The 21037-nt window shown below is 40.0% G+C and overlaps 1 protein-coding gene across 2 annotated transcripts; it reads right to left on the reverse strand.

The window, feature by feature from the left end:
• Positions 1-40: 40 nt before the first annotated feature.
• cc2d1b (coiled-coil and C2 domain containing 1B) lies at positions 41-20539 on the reverse strand. Of its 2 annotated transcripts, none has more exons than XM_034702275.1 (26): positions 20438-20539; positions 20044-20168; positions 19780-19918; positions 17211-17314; positions 15895-16020; positions 15541-15687; positions 14804-15116; positions 13689-13807; positions 13039-13117; positions 12100-12177; positions 10932-11077; positions 10554-10626; positions 10187-10326; positions 9981-10110; positions 9532-9704; positions 9002-9127; positions 8237-8295; positions 7694-7810; positions 7187-7260; positions 6732-6790; positions 6567-6618; positions 5453-5552; positions 4929-5019; positions 4700-4822; positions 4568-4616; positions 41-3632 (listed from the first exon to the last, which is right to left on the reverse strand). In XM_034702275.1, the coding sequence occupies exons 2-25, from the start codon at positions 20104-20106 to the stop codon at positions 4605-4607; spliced, it is 2643 nt and encodes an 880-aa protein (XP_034558166.1). In that variant the 5' UTR covers positions 20107-20168; positions 20438-20539; the 3' UTR covers positions 41-3632; positions 4568-4604. The 2 variants fall into 2 exon arrangements, with proteins under 2 accessions (XP_034558166.1, XP_034558165.1); XM_034702274.1 differs by having other exon boundaries at positions 15541-15690; positions 20438-20522.
• Positions 20540-21037: the final 498 nt, after the last annotated feature.

The raw sequence follows: 21037 nt of genomic DNA on the forward strand, positions 1-21037 counted from the left end.
TTTTTTTACCTTTCTTTTAAAAAATGAAAGAAAAACAGAGTGAAATAAAAGAAGGTATTTTAATGTGTACATTTGAAAGCAGGTCGGGAATTCAGTCCACGATTTAAAAGCAAAATATAACTGATTCTGTTTTTACAGATAATTTACTAAATATAAACAGTGACATCATTCATCTCTGTAAACATGCCGGTTATTGAAATGTTAACGGAACATGGCGGGATAACAGTGTTTTCATAATGATGATGAGGATGACGATGATGATGAAGGCTGAACGAGTGTCAGTTTCATTGATTCATGAAAACAGAGAACTTAGAAGCGCTGCAGATCACGTCGAGGTAAACCTGTCGAGAAAGCTGTTACAGTGTTCGGCTCAGTGTGTTTGTTACAGCTTCATAATGCTGCACTACAAACATTAAAGGGCCAGTTCACTCAAATTACTGCAGATATCACATCTCGTCCTGCTGACTCATCAGAACTCGGTGTTCTCTTTGGATTAAATATTCAGCACAGAGTCGTTTAAGTCATGATGACATTTTTTATAACACCCACTCAGTAAGAGCTGCTGTCTTTGAATAACGCTCACATTACTTGTGAGACTTTCTCCTTTTTTAGGCACTTGAAGGACATCATCCATGTTAACCTAACTTAAAGATTAGACGCTCATTAAACTACTTCTCTAAACAGCCAACGATGTTAACGATGGCTGGACAAACATGTCCATCCTTCATATTTAAATCTTAACCAGTTCAGGGTCGCAGGAGGGCTGGAGCCAATCACAGCGGTCATAGGGCAAGAGGCAGGGTTACACCCGGGACATGTTGTCAGTCAATCACAGGACTGACATGCAGAGACAAACAACCAGACACCTATGGATGATTTAGAGTGATCGATCAACCTAACGAGGGTGACTTTGGACTGTGGAAGGGTCAGAGTCCCTGGAGGAAAAGACCTCAATGAAGTATAAAAAAATGTAAGAGTTTCTGTAATTTAGGTGAACTGACCCTTTTTTCAAATATGAAGGACTCAACCAAAGATTCAGGATCTGATGCATAGTTAAATAAAAGTGTTATATGAAGGTCGCTACTTTCTTCTAACCTGGAGATCTTTTGACTCATTTTGGGGACTTGATGAAAACACAAAGGTAGATAAAGATTTGAGTTACCGTCCGACAGAAAACAGAGAAAGAGCTTTAAGTTTAGAATCAGAGAGAGAATCTTTTTGGCTCTCGTTGGAGAGGTAAACTGTTGCAGGAAAAAAGCTGAAAAGAGGGAGAGTAGAGGGAGGTAAAGAGGGAGGTAGAACGATCTGAGTGTATCCCCAAAATATGTAAAAATCACATCCAGGTTAAAAAGAATAGTGGAATTACCCTTTAAAGTCGTAGATACATCCTGGGAAACATGCTTTAATGTTGCGAGTCAGATGAGAGGATCTTTACCAGACTCTTAGTTGTGAATTTGAAATAGATTGGCTTAGCCTAGAATGAACACTGGAAGCAGGAGAAACAACTAGCATGGCTTCGTCCAAGGCTACACACTCACAGGGGCGTGTCCAGGCTTTTTCGACTGGGGTGGCCCAACTCTAGCAGGGGTGGCCGGGGTATCTGTGTATATCTTTTACGTGTTAAGTATCATACAGCTTTTATACTCCAAAACACATGGGCATGTGTGTAAATCTTCTTAGCTTCATTCTTTAAAGACTTAAGTCACAACTGAAGGCACTGATAACACGTCCCAAACAGCTGATTTTAAAATAAGTCCTGCCTCTTACAGGGTAATTAGTTATTAGCAAGATAGGATTTGGGGTTGGCACCTGGGGTGGCCAATCAGATGACACGACACACCCCTGGTCACAGAGAGACATTTACAGCATGGACCTCCCTCTGAAGTGAGCAATGTGTTTTCTTTTTATGTTTATAAACAGATAAAAATGAGAGATACTTTATAGTCTTCAGCTTTATAGATTTTAGAAAGTTCCTCCTGCTTCAAGTCTTCATGCTAAGCTGAAGCCCTTTCCTTACTTAGAGTCCTGAACAGAACTGCAAGGCAGCTCTGCCATCATTACACCTTTGAACTTTCATATTGATCAAGAGATGGAGTGGTGTCCAAGTGTGTGGTTTCACTTTAACCCTTTCCATCTTGCCAGTTCAAGACATGACATTTGAGCCCATGTAACATCGAGACTTCAATCTGAATGTCACAGAGGTGTTATTTTGCGTGTGTGTGTGCGCATGACTCAATTTGAGTGTATGGGAAACAACCGCTCTGCGTTGAGCTCAAACACACAGGTACACACACAGTGGGAGCTCCACAGCGATCCTTTCTCGCCTCTGTTACTACCTCTGATGCCGGCGCAGCGTTGGGGTGATTTTGTCCACCCATTGTGCCTTTGTGAAGGCCAGATGTATAAATATTGCGTCTTGAACTGTCTACATAAAAAGGGATTTAGACTCAGAGAAATGAAAGTGGTATCAATCTTCACGTCACTCTCAAATAACAAAAATAAGCATGTCTCCCAACAGGTCGACTTCCTTGTTCCTAAAATATTTACAGTGTTTTTAAACTGAAATCAGCTGAAACATTATAACTTAAAATCCCTTTTTAACCCCCTCCCTGTCTGTGCCATTACACATATTTACCTTTAGATAAAATCAATTAAAGCTCTTTAGACTGAAATGCTCTCACTCTGCAAAGATTTGTTCCACTCAGTGTGAACAAGACATAAATAAATCTAACACATCTAAAGCTGAGAAGAGTGAGAGTGAAATTCAGAGACCACAGTTAGTGTGTGACTTTAAGAATCAAGGGGGAAGGTGCCAGAAAAGGAGGGTGGACCAATAAACAGAGTGATATAATCAAACCTTGTGTAGTATCGTTACTTCTTGGCTTACTCCTGTAAAACGTCTCTGCCTGCTCTTTGAAAACAAGATGAAATGTAAGAGAGAGAATGAATCCAGTCACCACAGTCCCCTCCTGTCAGGTCACTGGTTCAGCAGATAAAGGCCATTTCAAATACGCAGGATTTTACAGCAACAGTGATTACTTTGGTATTAGTGCATAGGTGCAGTTCTAGATACCAGAGCTGAGTAATATGAAGAATATATACACATTCTTTGATATTTATTATATTAACTAGAGTCATGTCGGGCAGCAGGATCAGGTTAGCTTGACACTGAGCTCCTTCAGCGTCAGCAGACGACACCATGTCATCGTCCTCCAGGAGGCCGAGTGATGCACAAGGAGACTTTAAGGACAGCTGTCCCTGAAAACTCATCACTAGCTTATACCTGCACCTGAAAGGAAATCAATCTTTCCTCTAATTTAGCAAATGGAACATTTGTCCATCAGCTGGAGTCATCGCTCAGAGGCGTGAGATCCAGAGAGCATCTGACCTACCCTGAAGCAGCTCCAAGTCTCCTCCTGGAGGACTGCAGCGTGAAAAAGGAGCTCTGGTGTCAAATGTGCAAAAGTTCTGACAAGTCAAAGACCCGAGGAGGTCTGAGTCCGGTCTGAACGAGAGACAGTCTTTACCACATCTCAAACTCCATCCTCTTCCTCCTCCTCTCTCCTCCTCCTCCTCCTCCCTCCTCCTCCTCCTCCTCCTCATCTGAGTGTTTTTGATTGAGAAGCTTTCATCTGCAAGACAAAGAAGATTGTATCAGTCATGTGACCAGATACAACTAAACAAGAGGAAGAAATCAACATCACAGTTCAAGAACATTCTTTTAAGTGTGCTTCTTAAAGCTGCTGGGAAAAAACATTTCTTTTTTTCTGCTGGGTTTGGAGAAAAGGTCATAATACTCATCGGTACTCATCTGTAAGTGAAGTAATTTGAGATTATGGCAAAATCTCTGCGTTTTCCAATGCCTATGTATCAAGCAATGTTATTATTCCCCTCCTTCCCCTCGTTATCACGGACCAATCAGAGCTACTCCCCAACCCTCTGTCCTGAGTGGTTGAGTGGCAGCCCCACTACGTCGCTCTGATTGGCTGGGAAGCCACTACTTCCTCATAGAACACACACAACAGTCTTTTGTGGGCGGGGTTACGACAGCAGAGAGGGGAGGGGTAGTGTTGAAATTCAAAATCTTTCTCCGAACTGATGTTTATATCAGGTCTACAAACAGCAGCTTTAATTCTTTGGTCATTTAGAGAAATTTGAAATTCAGTAAAGAGAAAAGAGTGCATCAAATATCTGATGAATAATACATGTTTAACATGTTTTTGTTTGTAGAGCAGAAGAAGAGAGGGACTGGAGGAGAAGTAACATCCTAGAAGAAGCTCCTCCTGACCAGGAAGTGTTTTGATACCTAATCCTCCTAAAACCACAGTTTGTTTTTTAACTTGCTTTGATCCAGATACAATATAAACAAGCTAAAATGTGTTTGTCATCCTGCTTTTTAATGCATATGAACTTTGCTCAGCTCGCTGTTTCTACCAGTTTCTTGTCTTTGTGCTAAGCTACACTAGTCTCATTCTAAGCAAACATGAACAAGCTTAACTTTTAGACATTTTATCCCTTAAATAAACATAAACTCATGTGATCAATGATGACAGAGAAAATAAATTACCTTTATCTTTTTGACGTGTTTATTCCTGAAGCAGCCTCTAAACCAGAAGCTTTGGGATAACAGACAAAACATCAGAAGTTTGACACTCACTGCAGTAACATCCTCACTTTACAAACATGTACTTCATGTTACCTGTGACTGGTTGACCACCAGCCAGCGCTCGGTGCTCGTCTGCATGTCCTGACCACTAAGAGGCTCCCGCAGGCGGACCTTCACCTCGACCCGACCCCCTGTGGGCTTACGGCCGTCAATCACCTGACAGGACAGAGGGACAGACAAACGTGAGGATCTGAGTTACTGATGAACACAGGTAAATAACTCCTCAGTGAACGTTTCAGATATCAAGGCAGCTACATCTCACCTCTACGATCTCCCTGATCTCGCTCTGTGACTCCAGTTTCTCCAGCTTCACGAGGGCTGCGCCGAGCGGCTTGTCGCTCCGCAGGAAGCCGCTGTGAGATCACACACATACAGACACAAACACAGGTTGGTACAGTGAGGGTAAGGAGGAGATTCACAGGATAACATGCACTCTTTTCACATGCTTGTTGTGCATAATGTAGAAGCAACAGAGGGCTCTTACCGTAACATGTAACACACAAACACAGCAACAGTATTGGCAAGGGAAGAGCAATCATCACACACTCAACTGGAACATCACCCAAAGCTTTTTCATCCTGCACTTTTGTTTTAGGATCCATATAAAAACACTTCTATATTCCTCTATGAGTGACTAAAAGTTAAGAAACTGAAACAGACTACTGAATTGACTTTGTCCATGTTGCTGTAGTTTACACTCTGCTTCTGCTGGAACTTCAGTTCAGGCTCAGAGTCTGAGTGAGCAAGGCGGCGGGCCCACAGAGACAGCAGCTGTCTGTGACTCACCCTTTGTGCAGCAGCTCCAGTTTGAGGCCCTTAGACGCCACCACCCGCCTGAAGCCGCGGTGGTTCCTGTTGATGGTCAGGGTGAAGCTCTGGTTGAACTCTGAGTGAGAGAGGGCACAGGTGACAGTGAGACAAGTGACCCTCCTCAGACCTGATACATCCAGTATTTCAGAGGAAAAACATAAAAATTCAACTTCCTTTAATATTTCTCTTCTGAATATTCTGAGAGTCAACATCCATTCAGACATTTTCATTTTAAAGAACTTGTTGCAATGCATTTTAAACCATCAATACTTTGCACACTCTATTCTTCAAACTTTAAATACATTAAAATTCTTCTTTTTTTTTTTTTTTACAACTAACTGGTGAAGAAGGCCAGCTCAGTCCTGGACCCTGTGGAGGTGGTGGCTGACAGGAGAATTATGGCCAAGCTGTCGTCGCTGATGAACATTTCTTTCCTTTATATATTCTTGTTAAATTCTTGTACTGTACACCTTCTTGTTTGCTGCTGTAACTCCGTGAATTCCCCCATTGGGGGATGAATAAAGGAGTATCTTATCCTATCTTATCATTTACATTTTTTTAATGATTAATTTCTCCTTTATATTGATGATTCTTTACCTTTTTAGTACTTCTTTATTTACTTTTACTTTGTTTAATGTGACATTCATGCACCAAAATAAACATCAGTGATTGTCAATGTAAATGAAAGCCTACTGGGATCTTACAACAAATCTTCTCAATGATTACTTTGAAATACAAAAAAATGGTCCTAAAACAGCTGTTCATGACAAACAATAACTTTTAAATACAAAACAGTGACATTTAAAAAAATTGAACAATCCATGGACTGACTTTGTTAATTCAATCTGGATGCTGTGCACTGTAACATCACTTTTATTAAGAGTTTGACTGCACCCCTCGAAAAAAGAGAAATCTATTTATGTTTAATATTTTAATTTAGGATATATCAAAGTAATATTTGAATGAAAGGTAGATCATTTTAGTGTCTGCTTGGTTAATTTAAAACAATCCAGGAAAACACATTTCTTCTTTCTCAAAAAGCAGAGTAGAACTTAAATAAAATAAATCCACAGGGGCTTTCACATCTCACCCGGGGAGTTGGTGTTTTTGATGACAGCAGTTTTGTGTCTCTGCGGTTGCTCCTGGGAAAACAACCAAACAGAAACAAACACAGTGAGGAGAAAAGCCACCTGAAGAAAACTTCTCCCTGAGGTGGATGTGAGAATTAATGAAAGACTTAGTTTGAGTGTGTTACCGTGCTCGGGTATGGGAAGTCAAACTTCACAAAGGCATCAAGGTCGTTGGTTTGGATTCCTGAGGAGAAGATTTGTGAAAAACATCAAATCAGTTCTGCTTTTTTTTTTTAACCAGACCTTTAATGATTGACAGAACATGACATATATTACACAACATTTTTCAACTAAGCCACAGGAATGCAGAGCTAAAAGCTGCAGAAACTTCTCTTTTACAGTTTAACGTTATTCTAGTGACAACAAAAACTTAGAGGAGTTTAAAATAAAAAAAAACTGTAGGTCTACTGAGATCTCTCCATGAAGAATGTTTCACCTGAATCAAAATAAACAATAACCTTAAAAAAGATTCTAAATTTTAACTGAACTGAACTGAAAACAAAGATTCTGAAAACACAGACGGTTTATCTTTAAACATCACTTACAGGAACTTTAATGTGAATAAGATTTAAGTTCTTACCGCTGGGAGCAGGAAGATTCATCCCTTTGACTATAACAACGACCATCTCAGTGCTGCTCAGCTCTGGAAATATCCTGAAAGTGTTTGAAAGGAAAGAAAAGACAGATAAGAGTGTTTACTGAGTTTGTTTACAAAGACATACAGTTTCTGAAGACGTGTTCAACAGAGGTGAATCATACTGAGACGTCTTCCTGTTGTTTCACCCTCCCTACTCACCAACAAAAACACTACTCACTACAACCTACAATATTAAATCCAGAGGTGAATATCTTTTCTACTACTGAAATAAAAACTGAACATCATAATCAGAGGATCAGAGGATGAGAGACAGAGCAATATACACAATTCATTTCACATTTTACCATCACATTGTGTAAACAAAAAAGGCTCATGTTTTAAACATTTTTAACACATCACACAAAAGTACCTCAAGTGAACTAATGTTTTCAAGATAGAAAAACCCTCATGAATCTAGATTTAACTGAATTTTTCCAGTAATGTGCTCACCTGACGGTGTGGAACGATCGCTCCTCAAAGTGATGTTTCGGGGGAGGCAGACCTTTGGACTGAGCCAGCTTCAGGACCTCCAGACTCTTCTTACAGCTCGCCGCCATCTTCTCAAACCTGGAGCACAAACCAGAGACATCAGCCCAACCCAGGAGACTCAAACCTTCAGAACTGTATATATAAATGTTGTTTTTACAGACTTCAGTAATCAGTTGTGAAGTTTAATCAGTGAAACCAAGTGATGAAAATACACAAGTTAGCATTTTCAACAGAATCAAACCATCCTTCATTTGTCTGTTTTAAGCACTGTGACTTAGCAAAAAACAAAGAATCTGAGATCATCAATTTTAGCTCAAGTCCACATTAATCATTCGTTCTCATTTATGAACGGGGTTAAGGTAAATTTGTATAAAGAGGACAATCCCTTCAATCCAAACAGATGTATTTGTTGCTAATGAACACAGGTGTGAGTTTCAGCTCTGGTTCTGTGATCTAACTGACTTTAGACTTTGTGCGTGAACTGTTGAGTCACAGGAAGCTCACTTTGTTGTCTCTGCAACGTTCCCCAGGTGTGTGAACTGCTTTGAGTGGGTCATACATTTCTGAAAGGAAGAGAGTCACAAGAAATGTTAGAGGTCAAAGAGTGTGTTTGTCTTCACAGGAAAACAAGAACAGTGTAGAAAAGAGAGAGAAAGAGCAGACTGGGAATAAAAAAAACAAAAACCTTCTTCAGCATCAGAAATATTTTAGAAGTTTTGGATTTTAGAGAGTTGATGTTTTCTTCTGAACGATGACGTATCCGGACGTAATGTTAGCGGAGACTACGGAGCTTTAACATGTTTGAAAAACTTTATGTTAACACAAACATTCTACAAACAAAGAGGAAATAGATTAAATGGTTTTATATAATCATACTAATCTCATGTGTAATGGGACTTGAGAAATGTGTTTTGATAAATACTAACATGGTGTGGTCCACGTCTTGTTTTTATTCAGAGAACATTTTTTAAAAGTTGTTTATATCCTGTTTTTTTTTTCCTTTTACCTCTAGCTTGTTGAATTTATCCCATAAACCCAAAAATACGATAATCAAACATTTCAATCTCATAACTCAACACGAAGCTTGAGTCTACAAACTTTAACATCAACATGTGAAAAGTTAAATCGTCAAAAAGTTAAGGACTCAAAGTTTGGTGATGAATGAAAAAAGTTCTAACATCTCAAACCTGAACTGAGGCTGAAAAAAGTCAAACCTTTTAATTTTTTTTCAATAAGATTAAGGAACAATAGATCCATCCTGTAGTTTACCTCGTACTGCTCTTTGAGGATGTTGGCCAGCTGCGTGTAAACCTTCTCTGCTTTCTCTGAGATCTGCACGTCGCTATGATGGACCAGGATGAAGTCGTCTTCTTCGTCACCAGGGGGCGACGGCACCTACAGGTGAAACACAGACTGACATCAAACCTTTGTGTAGCTCGAAGTGTTACTTTAAATTAATGATGAATAAAACATCCCAATGCTTTCTTTTGTTTCACTTCTCTTAATCTCTGAATAAGATTTCTCAACGTCAAACAAACATTTGTCAGAGAATAATCTGAAGAGAAAAATTCCCCAAGACAAAGGAACTTCACCACAGGCTGTTTCTCACCTTCTTACAGTCATGAATGAAGCTGTCAGATATTTTTAAAGTTTGTATCGAGTGGATTCTGAGTTGAATTTCTTCTGTGTTATGAAACTGAACAAAAGTATTTAATCAAAATCCTTCGACTTTTTTCTCAAGCTGGTTTTTAAGTTTAAAATACGAAAGCTTCACACGACTTCCTCCCCTGTCTGCTCACCGCGCTGATGTCCACAGTTTTCCCGCTGCGTGCCGCCTCGATCATCGGCTCAAAGCCCTTGGCGGTGCGGAGGAAAACCTTGGCCTGCTCCATGTCGTTCTTCTGCTTGGCCTGCAGAGCCGCCTTCATGTACTGCTTCTTCCTGCCCTCCAGGAACTCCAGCTGCTGGACCGCTGCAGGGAGAAAATGATTGACTGATATCTTCACTCTGAACATGTTGGTTAAATAAAGGTAGATTATAATAACTGAGTAAAAGTAAAGTAAGATACTAAACAAAAGAAGCAACACAGAACATGAAAGGAAACCAAGACAATAAAAAACTACAATACCCATCACAGTCTCATCTCCTTCATGTAAACATGTGCTGCTACAGACAAACTTTGGTCCACTTTAATAACCTCTGATGTTTTTGTACTGAGCTCAGAGTAAGGAGTTGTTGAAACACAGACCTGTAGGTGAGAGCCCCTCCCTGCCGGACGTCCTGTCAGGTGAAGGTGATGGAGTCCTCTTTCTTCCTTGACCTGCAGGCGGGACCTCTAACGTGGGCTTCTTTGGTGCCACTGGAGCAGCTGGTTTAGACTGAGAGAAAGAAAAAAATGATAATTATCTACAAGAATTTATTTGAAATGATAATTAAGCAGTGATGATGACTCACCCCCTCCTCCTTTTCATCATCGTCTTCCTCATTTGCTAACGCAGTAGGATCAGTAGAAGCGATCTTATCGGCTGCTTGCAGAGCAGCGATGAATCCCTGCTCAGCTCCTGTCGACTTCTGGCCGGGGATCGGAGGAAAACCTGAGAGAGAAAGGCAAGTTCTTAAAATACTAACTCATAAAATAACCCTCAAACTTTACACTCTTGATTTACTCTTTGGGTAAAAACATCTCCTTTGAGGCAGGCAGAGAAACTCGTTGACAGAAGAGGATTACAGACGAGATGACTAAGTTAAAGTACAACTCAACTGAGCTAAATTGAATGAATGACACAGATTACTCCATTCATAAATCACCAAACTGTCTCACCAGGTGGGACTGGCAGCTCCTCATAGTTGACGGCTTTCCCTGCTTTGTGAGATCTGATGGCACTCTGGTATTGCTGCAGGAGGAGAGAGGTCAAATATTAACTGCACAGAGCTAATGCTGCTGTAATATACCATAGTGGGATAAAACCTGAAAGGGAAGTCAATTTCTGTTATGTCCAGTCCTAGTGTGAAGTGTCTTTTAAGATTTCAAAGTCAGCAGAAACATCTTACATCATTGTTATTGTGTCAGTAAAATGATTTAGTTTATATCCATGAGCAAACTGAAAAAAAGCTGTAAAACAAAATTAATTCAACTCTTCTTTTACATCAGTTCTGCAGAGGTTAATACAAATATCAGGGGAAGAGTCTTGTGTTGTACCTTCGCGATGCGGTCGTGCATGCGGGCCTTGCGGTCGTCTCCGCTGGCTTTGGCCTGATTGGACGCCTCCACATACTTGGCTCTTCTCTGCTCCAGAGCCTCTAGCACGTCTTTGGGAGCTGCAGGGGCTGACGGGGGAGCAGCGGCTGAGGGAGACGACGTTCATCATGTCAAAGAGCTTCTTATGTTTCTTGTTTTGTCAAAATGTATGTAATTATAAAAATCAAAAACTCCACAACTGCTTTTATAAGATTCACCATCAATGTTTGGACTCTCTTAGAATAAGACCTGACGACGGCATGAGTTGAGGATACCCAAAGTTGGTCTAACTTTTCCTCTGGAGTTCTTAAACATCTGTAGCACCTTCATAACAATTCTGTGCAGATTTTTTGAGATAATTCATATATTTTATGACTTAAGTGGTGGCAACCCAATGTATTAGATGCTGACTGAATGATGCAATAATACTGTTTGGAAAAACACAAAAATATGTTGACTTGACTTGACTTAGCTTAACGTGAAACAGGTACTATTTTAAAAGTACTTATTTCTGGTGCATGAGGACACCAAAGTGATGCTTTTTCAAACTTGTGCACAAAAGACGTCTTTTATTGTGTTTTTAACAAATCAAGCTAATCGGCTGAAATGCACAAACACTGTCTTAACGCCATGAGCTGTTTAAAAAGTCTGCTGGACAGAGAAGGATGAAATATTTGAACTTAAATCAGGAAGTTTTTGACAACAGGAAATATGATAACGATGTTTTTTGTCTTCCTTGTAGGAAAACTAGTTCTGTCATCTTCACTTTTGCACTGCTTCAGGTAATAGCAGCTGCTGCAGTAGCACAAACTGGTAGCATGTGTTTGTAATTCAATCAGTTATTTTCACCCATGTTGGCCTGCTTAGTTATGAAAATCATTCATCATCAGTCATTGCTTTTTTTTTTTTCTCGTATCAGTATCTTTAAGTATGCTGACATGAAACCACGTAGGCCACATGTTTCCTTCTTCCTGAGTCACTTCTTACAGTAAGTTTAACCTGCAAGTGTTATTAGCAGGTTATTATAAATGATAAATGATGTTGAGAGGAGTTAATAATCAAGGAATGGTTTAAAAAGAAACAAAGGCTCAGTAAACACACTATTAATAAATGTTGAAGGTTTTACTACCTGGAGCTGATGTGACCGGTTCAGTGACTTCTATACTTGGTCCTGAGGACGGGCTTTTCACCAAAGCAGAGCTTCCGCCTGTACATACAACAAAATGACACAATAACATAACATAAAGTAAAACATATCTAAATAAGTCAGCTTATTTCCTGTTACATCCTGAAGATGTTACATTTACAGACGACTCTTTACATGTGATATTAAAGCTTCAATGTCACCTACGACTGGATCCTTTTATCAGTTTGAAGGATTTCAAAACTTGGATTTGGGATAATCTAACCAGTGTACGCACATCTTACTGCTGAGGGCTGATAATGTCCTCACTGATGTAACTGGTTACTTGTTATTGTTTGTTGTTTGTCTGGTTCTTTGTGTGAAACGTTTTATGCTGCTGTGTTGATGAGGACTCATTGAAGAGTGAGCACAACAACTTAAAACATACAGCTGTCAATGTTTTTTAATAACTTAGCATTTCAAACAACTTTAAATCACCATTTGGTTCAATGAAATATAACTTGGACTCACTGTTTTCAACGATTACGCCCTAAACTCTTCTTTGTTCTCTTTATTTTTTACCTGTTGTTCATTTATTCCTCTCTATTCTTTTCTGTTTTGTCTTTTTCTCCATGTTTCATGGATATGTCCATTAAATCCACTGGTCAGTATTAAAATGATGCTATGTTGAATGATGCTGCTTTATTCTTACTGTTAATATCACGTACATTACTCCTACTAGTGAGTCCAGAAGAAGTAGAGTTGTATGTATTGTAAGTCTGTGTTTGGGTTTTTGAGCATACTGACTGATGACTGTCTGTGTTTGTACTGTTAATATGCATTTTTTAAAACTTTTAATGAGCAGGTGCTGTACATGTTCAAGCAGGTTTATCTTCTTTTATCTTTGTAACTTAAAACTGTAACTTCTCCTCCCTCGTTCCTCACCGTCTCCCGGCGGTGGAGGAAGGCCACTCAGGTCGACATCTTGTCCTTTCTCCAACGCCTCGATCACTGCATCAAACCTCTGCACCCAAAAACACAAAAGCCCAAACATAATGATGCTCTTTGTCAGCTTCCACATTGTTCACATGCTTTAAATACTCGAGAGAAAAATCCCTCAGTCAGAATAAGCAGCGACAAGCTCAGACTCAAATACTGGTTAACTGTGTGTGTGTGCATGTTTCACGACATCTTTAAAAATAAATAATACTTATGAAGCTTTAGATTAAAGACCCTAACTCTGAGCAGGAACAAGAGGAAACAGCAAAATACATACAATGACTGTAATCACGAGGCAGCTGCTGCTTGATTTCTACAGCACAAACTTTCTCTGATCAGCAGCTCAGATTCAATTCTATTCTGAGCTGGGGAAGGGCTTTAAATTGTGCAGTTAAGCTGGTAGTGACACATAAAGAAAAAACACTGAATGACAGACATTTTTAACAGTGTACAAGCTGTCTATCTAGCACATTTTTCTACTTAGAGGTTGTCCCTGCATAAGGAGTATAATTCACTGAGAATAAAACCAAGGTTCAAATGTTTTTCTGACATTCAAATTCATGCAAAACACATCGCTGCTGAAACAAATCTCTCACCTTACTGGTCCTGAAGTAAAGCTTAGCTTGTTCCACGTCTCCCTGCTTCTTGGCCATCAGGGCTGCCATCTTGTACTCCTTCTGCCTCTCCAAAAGCATCCCCTTGGCTGCCTCGTTGGCTGTGTATTCACATGACAGAGACGCAGAACAGTTAATGCAGTGAGAGGCCACATTCATCACATGTGAGAGGCTAGAGGACAGCCATTCTGGCTCTACGGTTTAATACATCTGCCACTGACAAAGTAGATTCATGTCGAACTCGTGATATGGGAAAAAAAACAGTGAATCCAGGAATTTGGTTCTTATTAAAAAGTTTACAGAACAGAAGAAATAAAGATCAGAGTGTTAAAATAATCTAGTGGATGTTTCTCATGTTTAGAGGCCATGAAGTAAATCAACATTTCCTCCTTTTCCTCCAGAAGCTTGTTAGCTAGTCCAGCTATTAAACAATTCACAACACAAACCCAGTTACTGTTCCCACACTAGAGATTAAATGTTCAGATTTAGCTTTGACTTGTTATTTATATTTCTTTTAGTGAGTGTACATTATCAGTGAAGTTTGGAAACCCCTTCTCATTCAAGGGTTTGTATTTATTTTAATTATTGTAAACACTGTAGATTAATACCAAAGACATCAAAACTATGAAAGAAAATATATGGAATTATTTAATGAGCAAAAAAGTGTTAAACAAAGCAGAATGTTTTATATTTTAGATTCTGTAAAGTAGCCCCCTTTTTCCTTCATGACAGCTTTGCACACTCTTGGTATTCTCTCAGTCTGCTTCATGAAGTGGTCTCCTGGAATGGTTTCTAATTAACATGAGCCTTGTCAAGAGTTCATTTGTAGAATGACTTGCCTTCTTAATGTGTTTGAGACCATCAGTTGTGTTGTTCAGAGGTAGGGTTAGCACACAATGGATAGCCCTATTTGACTACTGTTGTAATCCAGATTATGGCTAAACCAGATTATTTTATAGTTTTGATTTCTTCAGTATTAATGTACAATGTTGAAAATAATTAAAATAAATAAAAACCATTGAATGAGAAGGTGTGTCCAAACTTTTGACTGGTAGTGTTTGTCTAACACTCAGTACACTTAATCAACTCTCACTGACCATCCGTCTGCAGTGGTTTCACCGCTTCCTCTGTCTGCTCCTCTGCTGCCTCCTCAGGTGATGGGACGTTGCTCAGAGGAGGCAGAGAGATGGAGGATGACTTCTCTTCTTCACTGCTTGGACTGACCAGCTCTGACTCCTCTGGCTTCTCTGAAGGAGTGGACTCTGGAGGGGAGGGTACAGGGGGAGGAGGTCTGTGGGGGACAGCGGGACGAGAGGGGTCACTCGGGGCTCCGGAGGCAACGGGAGGTGGAATCTCTGCCTCGTTTACAGCTCTGCCCTTTTTCACAGCGGCTAACATCGACTCCAGAGTCTGTGGGGAGGAAACACATCACATGAGGATGTCTGGAAACTAAAAACTATTTGTATATAGACAATAATAATTATGGATAAAATCAAACTAAACACTCATATTATCATCATTTTCAGCTCATATCTTATTTTTCAAATTAATCTCAGTCTCAATCTATTGTTATTTTATTTTCATATCAAATTCTCTAACTTCTTTAGATGAATTCAAAGTTTCTATCGCTATCCTATAGTTTTTCTGAGCAGTGATTAAAGGCTTTATTCATGCTCAGTAAATCATTTACTAAAGCTTCAGTCACAAGAGATTATGTATAATCCATTCATGAGCAAAACTTTTAAAACATGAAACCATATAATCATATATAATCCATAATTAAAAGCTGCTTCACTTCTAAGCCATAGAAATATCTTGGCACTCTTTCGCTCACCTTTAGGCCGCGATCGTATCGTCGGGCTTTGGACGTCTCCCCGGCAGCTTTGGCGTTATTGGACGCCGTCTTGTACATGGTGACTCTCTCCTCCAGGGTGTGCTGTAGGCTGCCCGGTGCTGCAGAAGAGACTTTTACTTCCTGCTGCTGCTGCACCAAAACAACAAGCAGGTACTGTCAGCATCTTCTTAATACAGTGGATAGATCTCTGCTTTGGATAGCAAGTTTAGTGAAACACTGGAAAGTAGTTAGCTGGAGCTTAGCTAACTTTTTAACAGTAATCAAGTCATGTGATATTTGGAGGAACTGAAGGAGTCCAATTACAGAGCTGGCAGAGAGGGATTGGTTCTGTACCTGCGGCTCTGGGGATTGTGGTGTTTTAGCTTGAGGAGACTCAGCAGCAGCAGCAGCAGAAGATGTGGAGGAAACAGTTACATCATCCTCAGCCTCCTCCTCACCCACCACTTCCTGCAGCTCTGCCTGATGGAGGAAAAGAGTTACAGCAACTGATCAACAACCAGCTTTGTTGCTCATACACAGAGAGAGATTTCAGGAGAGCAGAGAGGGAGATGAGTTTGCAGTCAGCAGACAAATCAAAGTTCTGTAACACAAAGTGTACTGAAATGGTTGCTCTACGAATCATGAAAATACAGAGATTGATTGAACCAGGATGAATGCAGTTAAACTATCTAAATATTTACTTTAAAAACTGGACATAGTTCCGTTGGTGTTTCCACAGGCTTTTTCTCAAACATTACTGTTAATATGTCTCAGTTTACCTTTCGCTCTCCTGCGTATGCATCATCAGGGAACGTCGGTACTTACTCACCACAACTGATTATCTCATCTACATTAGATTTGCTGCGTTAAGAACCATCCAGACCTCTCAGATTACCCAGGACTGAAGTGCTCGCAGTCCAGAGCAGAAGAGCAGAATTTTAATTCATCCTTAAACTGAAGGCTTACTTATAAAACTGAAGATTTTTCACTCATATGTTACACATTAGAGCTCTGTGACTTCTATTCTCCTACTTAATCTGTGTTTTTTCCAATTCAGTACATTACAATCCTGTAAAAACCTGTCTTTTTATAACAGCTAAAGTATCTTGATATTTTTGAAATTGCTTTGAGGTTAAGTTTAGGAAAGAAAAATAAGTAAACTCATAATAATCTCCCTTTAAGTGAAACGTTTTGGTCTCATTTCCAACATTAAACACGCAGGTATTAAAGTTGTTAATAATACATTTCATTTGAACAACCTCCCATGTGATCCACTTTGAATAAAAGCTTGCATGAAAGATATCCATCTTTACAAACCCTGTCTGAAAGTTACCAAACATGGAGATAAGTCTATATTTACGACGCTGAAAGAATTGACTCCATTATTACAAAAGCTGTTGAAGCACACAGTCGCTCTGTACAGCTCGATTTACAACACAGGGGACTTTTGTTTCTTCAGATAATCAAGGACTATACTTTTATAATCATCCTTCACAGAATGAGACAACTGACACTGAACGCTCACACGTGAGTGAAGATCAAAAGATGTTTGAGCAGTACAGCTCCACTGTAAATCAAACATAGCTGTTGGACAGCTGCATGTTTGTGCATAATGTGGTCTCTCCAATAAATTACATGAGAGCAGAGAGGACAATAAGAAGAACACCAACCAATAGATCCTCATCATCCTCTAGGTCACCGTCATCTTCATCATCATCCAAGTCTCTCATACACTCGTCAGCCATCTTGGCGATGTCCTCCATGGGCAGCGGGCCTACGACACACACACGTATCCAGCTGAGTTTGTATACAAGATCAGACATGCATATCACATGGGAAGGTCGTAGTAGTGTAATCAATACGGTCATTCGAAGCTCAATTGCTGAAGAAGAAGCAGAAACACTTTTCTAGAACAATCAGAATGCAGACACACGTCTTCATCACGTTGTTTGCAGACACAAAGACATATCATGACACGGCACATGTGCTGTGATGTGGGTGCATGTGTGTCTCCTGCAGGAGCTGAGCACTAAAAGATACTGTTATTGTATCTCAAAGTGTCTGTCCGAGTGAAACGTTATACTCATTACTGGAGTAACAACAGATACATTTTAAGGAGCCTCTCTTTAGGGAGACAAAACGTTTGAAGGTAGAGAAGGAAGACTTCCTGTTTTTAACTTGACTGAAACCCTCCTACACAAGAAGAGGGCCAAAGGGTGCCTGTTAGTGGTTAAGTCACACGCCTCATGTGCAGAGGCCATAATCCTCAAGCAGGCAGCCCTGGTTTGAATCCCAGTATCTCTCCTGGTTCCTGCTCTATCTATCTAGCCCAAAAACATAACTTAAAACAAGAAGTCCAAAAAATTACATTCAGTATCCTGAACTGAACCCAGAGCAACAACTTTAGGAAACTCTGTCATGCCAACTGTGAGCCTGACCAGTACTTGACCTCTGATGCTATTACTGCTGAATAGGATTAACGTCCCCGCAGCCAGGATCACAAATTCTTTCAGAAACCCCCTCAGCAGAGAGGAGGTACAGGAAATGAGAGTTAAGCCAAAATAATCCTGGACATGTCAGTGAGTTAAAGGTCTGGATCAGTTGAGTAAAAGTCAGTTTTATATATGCTTTTATGAAAAAGTGTGTGAAGTAGAGTCTGACTGATATCTGTGTTGATTCATTATTGGTATAAATACTGACTGTTTAAAATACCTGGGTTGAATATGGATCCCCCTGGGCCAACTTATTCAGAATATGTGACTCCATCATGTTTAAGTTTTACAGAACAAATGATTTATTACCATAATTAATATTCATGTTTACATTTTGCTTTCACTTGATGCGGATGACTCGCTTTACTCTGGAATTTAAAACTTAACTAACTTGATGCTGCATTCAAAATATTGCACATTAACACATGGGGTTGCTAATGCTAAGTTACAGCCAATAATAGTTTAGGATTTTAGGGGTGGCACAAGTGGTGAAGTCCATGAAGGCTTAAGGCTGTCTCACTGTCAAATCTTCAAGTGTATGAGGGATCTCTCACATACTTTTTGAGCCCTTTATGCCCCCTTTACATAAGTGGGCATTTTTGCAGGTTTAGCGTAAGGGAATTACCCGTAGTTCATAGCATTGTGACGTGAAACACAGGATTCCCAGGGGAAGCCTATGAGCATGGCAGGGTAACTGAACGCTGTAACATGAAATTAAACAAAGACAGATGGGAAACAAGAAGCATGAAAAGTGCAACCAAACAAAAAAGTATGCCTGTAAGTATAAATGTTGAAAACAGCCTTAATCAGCCAAAATCTATTAAATTTCATATATATGGTTTTAAACAGTATAATTTATATATTTATAGTTACATATTTATATATTTTAGATATTGTGGTTAAGCAGTCTGTACGGTCAGAGCCTGGATCACATGACAGACAGTCAGTCTGTTCCTTAAGCGCCTTGAATTTGAGGAAAATACAAATTGTGCAATAGAAATTCCTAATATCTCTAAGGGGAGCTACGTGAAGTGATGCAGGTTACGTGAGAAGTCCCAAGTGCTGCTGTCCCATTCCCAGATCTACAGTTTTGAGTCCTTACAGCCTTGTGCCCTCCATCACTTTCCAGCTGACGTCAATTAAAGCTGCTGTTGGTAGGAATGGCGTAAAAAAACGTTACTTTTTTCTGCTGGGTTTGGAGAAAAGGCCATACTGTCAATGGGTACTCATCGGTAAGTGGAGTAATTTGAGACTATTGTGAAATCTCTGTGTTTTCCAATGCCTTTGTACCAAGCAATGTTATTATTCCCCTTGTTCCCGTTATGACGGACCAATCATAGCTAATCTCCAATCCTCTGTCCTGATTGGTCAAGGGGCGGCCCCTACTATGTCCTCCGATTGGTTATGAGTCCGACACTATCATGACTGCACACGCCAATCTGTTTTGGGGGGTAAGAGTAAATCTGGTTGGGAGGGATAGTGTTGACATTCTCTCTGAACAGATGTTTACTCTGTGACTACCAACAACAGCTTTAAGTCAAGAAGGGCTCAGGGCTTAGAGTTCAGGGAGGACATTGAGATTGGGATTTAGTTAAAACCACCCCTGGCCACCTTCTTGACACTCCCCTGCTGACAAGGCATGGAGGGAAGGCACAGCACATTTATAATATCAAGTCAACAATAAGTCCACTTTTTCTAAGTAGCACTATTTGTTTACAGGGGTTGTTTGTCTTAAATCACAACTCACTTTTGCCTTTGTGCCCAGCTTTCCCTCCACCAGCAGGTCGATCTCCAGTGATAGCAGCAAGTTCAGCCTCCAGGTCCGGGTCGTCCAGATCCCCCTCCATACCCATCATCATCTCATCAGGGTCCATAAACAGACCCATCTGAAACCAGGAAGTAACCGATAAAGCTCACCCTGTGACAGCTGCTTTCACACACACAGGTCCCTCGTTATTAAACATAAACATGCGTCAGTGTTACCTGGTTAATAAACATAAACATGCGTTACCTGCTTGGCTGCAGCAGCGCCCTGTCCTCTGGGCTGCGGGGCTCTCTTCTTCTTTCCAAACATGTTGTTGATGTTTCTTTGGCTTGTTGTTAACAAGCTCCTCGGGGACTCTTCGGTGATCTAAACTACACACACAAAGACATAAAGAGAAGCTGTGTCCTGCTGTGTAAAGTCGTCGGTATAATGGCTGTGGTTGAGTCATGTGAGGGTTGTCAGGTGGATCCAAACAGACTGAGTGGTAACGACTAATGATAGCAGAGCGGCTAGCTGTAAGCTAACTATGTTTCCTCTAACTCCAAAAGTTTATTTATGAGAGAGAAAACGAGAGTTTCTGTCACAGAAAACAAGCCTTACGGATAACTCTAACTAGCTTTGAAAGCGTGTGTGTCTTTACCTGCTCGTTCACCACTTCATCACGTACTTTTCAAGGGAACACTTTCATTTCTGTGGTTTGACATGGTATTGATGAGTCAGAGTGCGCATGTGCGAGGCGAGGGAGCGTCCAAGGCTAACTTTGGTTTATACCCCGAGCTTTGTCTTCCAGGCAGACATGATTCCAAAACACAAAATAGACAAATGTTGACCATTAATGACCATTAATTTAAATGTATTAATCTAAAACATTTGCATCATTATGTTTCACAAACATCTGCAGGTTTTATTGACATCTGTATTTGCACTAAAGAAAGGCACTTTTACCACCTTAAAATCATGTAACACAACAAATTAAAGGTTTATTTGTCATTGAAATATTTAAACTCTCCTGTTATGTTGCGGGTCAAATTGACCCTTTTTAAAGTCTATTTTAGGCAATACATGCCTTCCAAACCAGCTAAATGCAGCATAAAATCTGGGCAGCATGTGACAGAAGAGGTGTCTCTGTTATCAACATCAATTCATAAAGAAAAAAAAAGAAAAATGTAAAATGAAATAAACAAAAATGTATGTCATGTAAAACTGTTGTATTTATATTTAGGGCTTTCCAATGTACATT

The sequence above is a fragment of the Notolabrus celidotus genome, chromosome 15, assembly GCF_009762535.1.
Source record: "Notolabrus celidotus isolate fNotCel1 chromosome 15, fNotCel1.pri, whole genome shotgun sequence".
In the NCBI taxonomy this organism is placed as follows: Eukaryota; Metazoa; Chordata; class Actinopteri; order Labriformes; family Labridae; genus Notolabrus; species Notolabrus celidotus.

What these genes read in the sequence shown, in the direction of transcription:
- cc2d1b (XM_034702274.1), bottom strand. Translation starts at nt 20,106, where the DNA reads ATGTTTGGAAAGAAGAAGAGAGCCCCGCAGCCCAGAGGACAGGGCGCT. An exon ending in GGAGGGGCTCTCACCTACAG is followed by an intron (nt 9,705 to 9,980) that starts GTCTGTGTTTCA and finishes TTCTCCCTGCAG; the next exon opens with CGGTCCAGCAGCTGGAGTTC. An exon ending in CAAAAACACCAACTCCCCGG is followed by an intron (nt 5,553 to 6,566) that starts GTGAGATGTGAA and finishes TCTCTCACTCAG; the next exon opens with AGTTCAACCAGAGCTTCACC.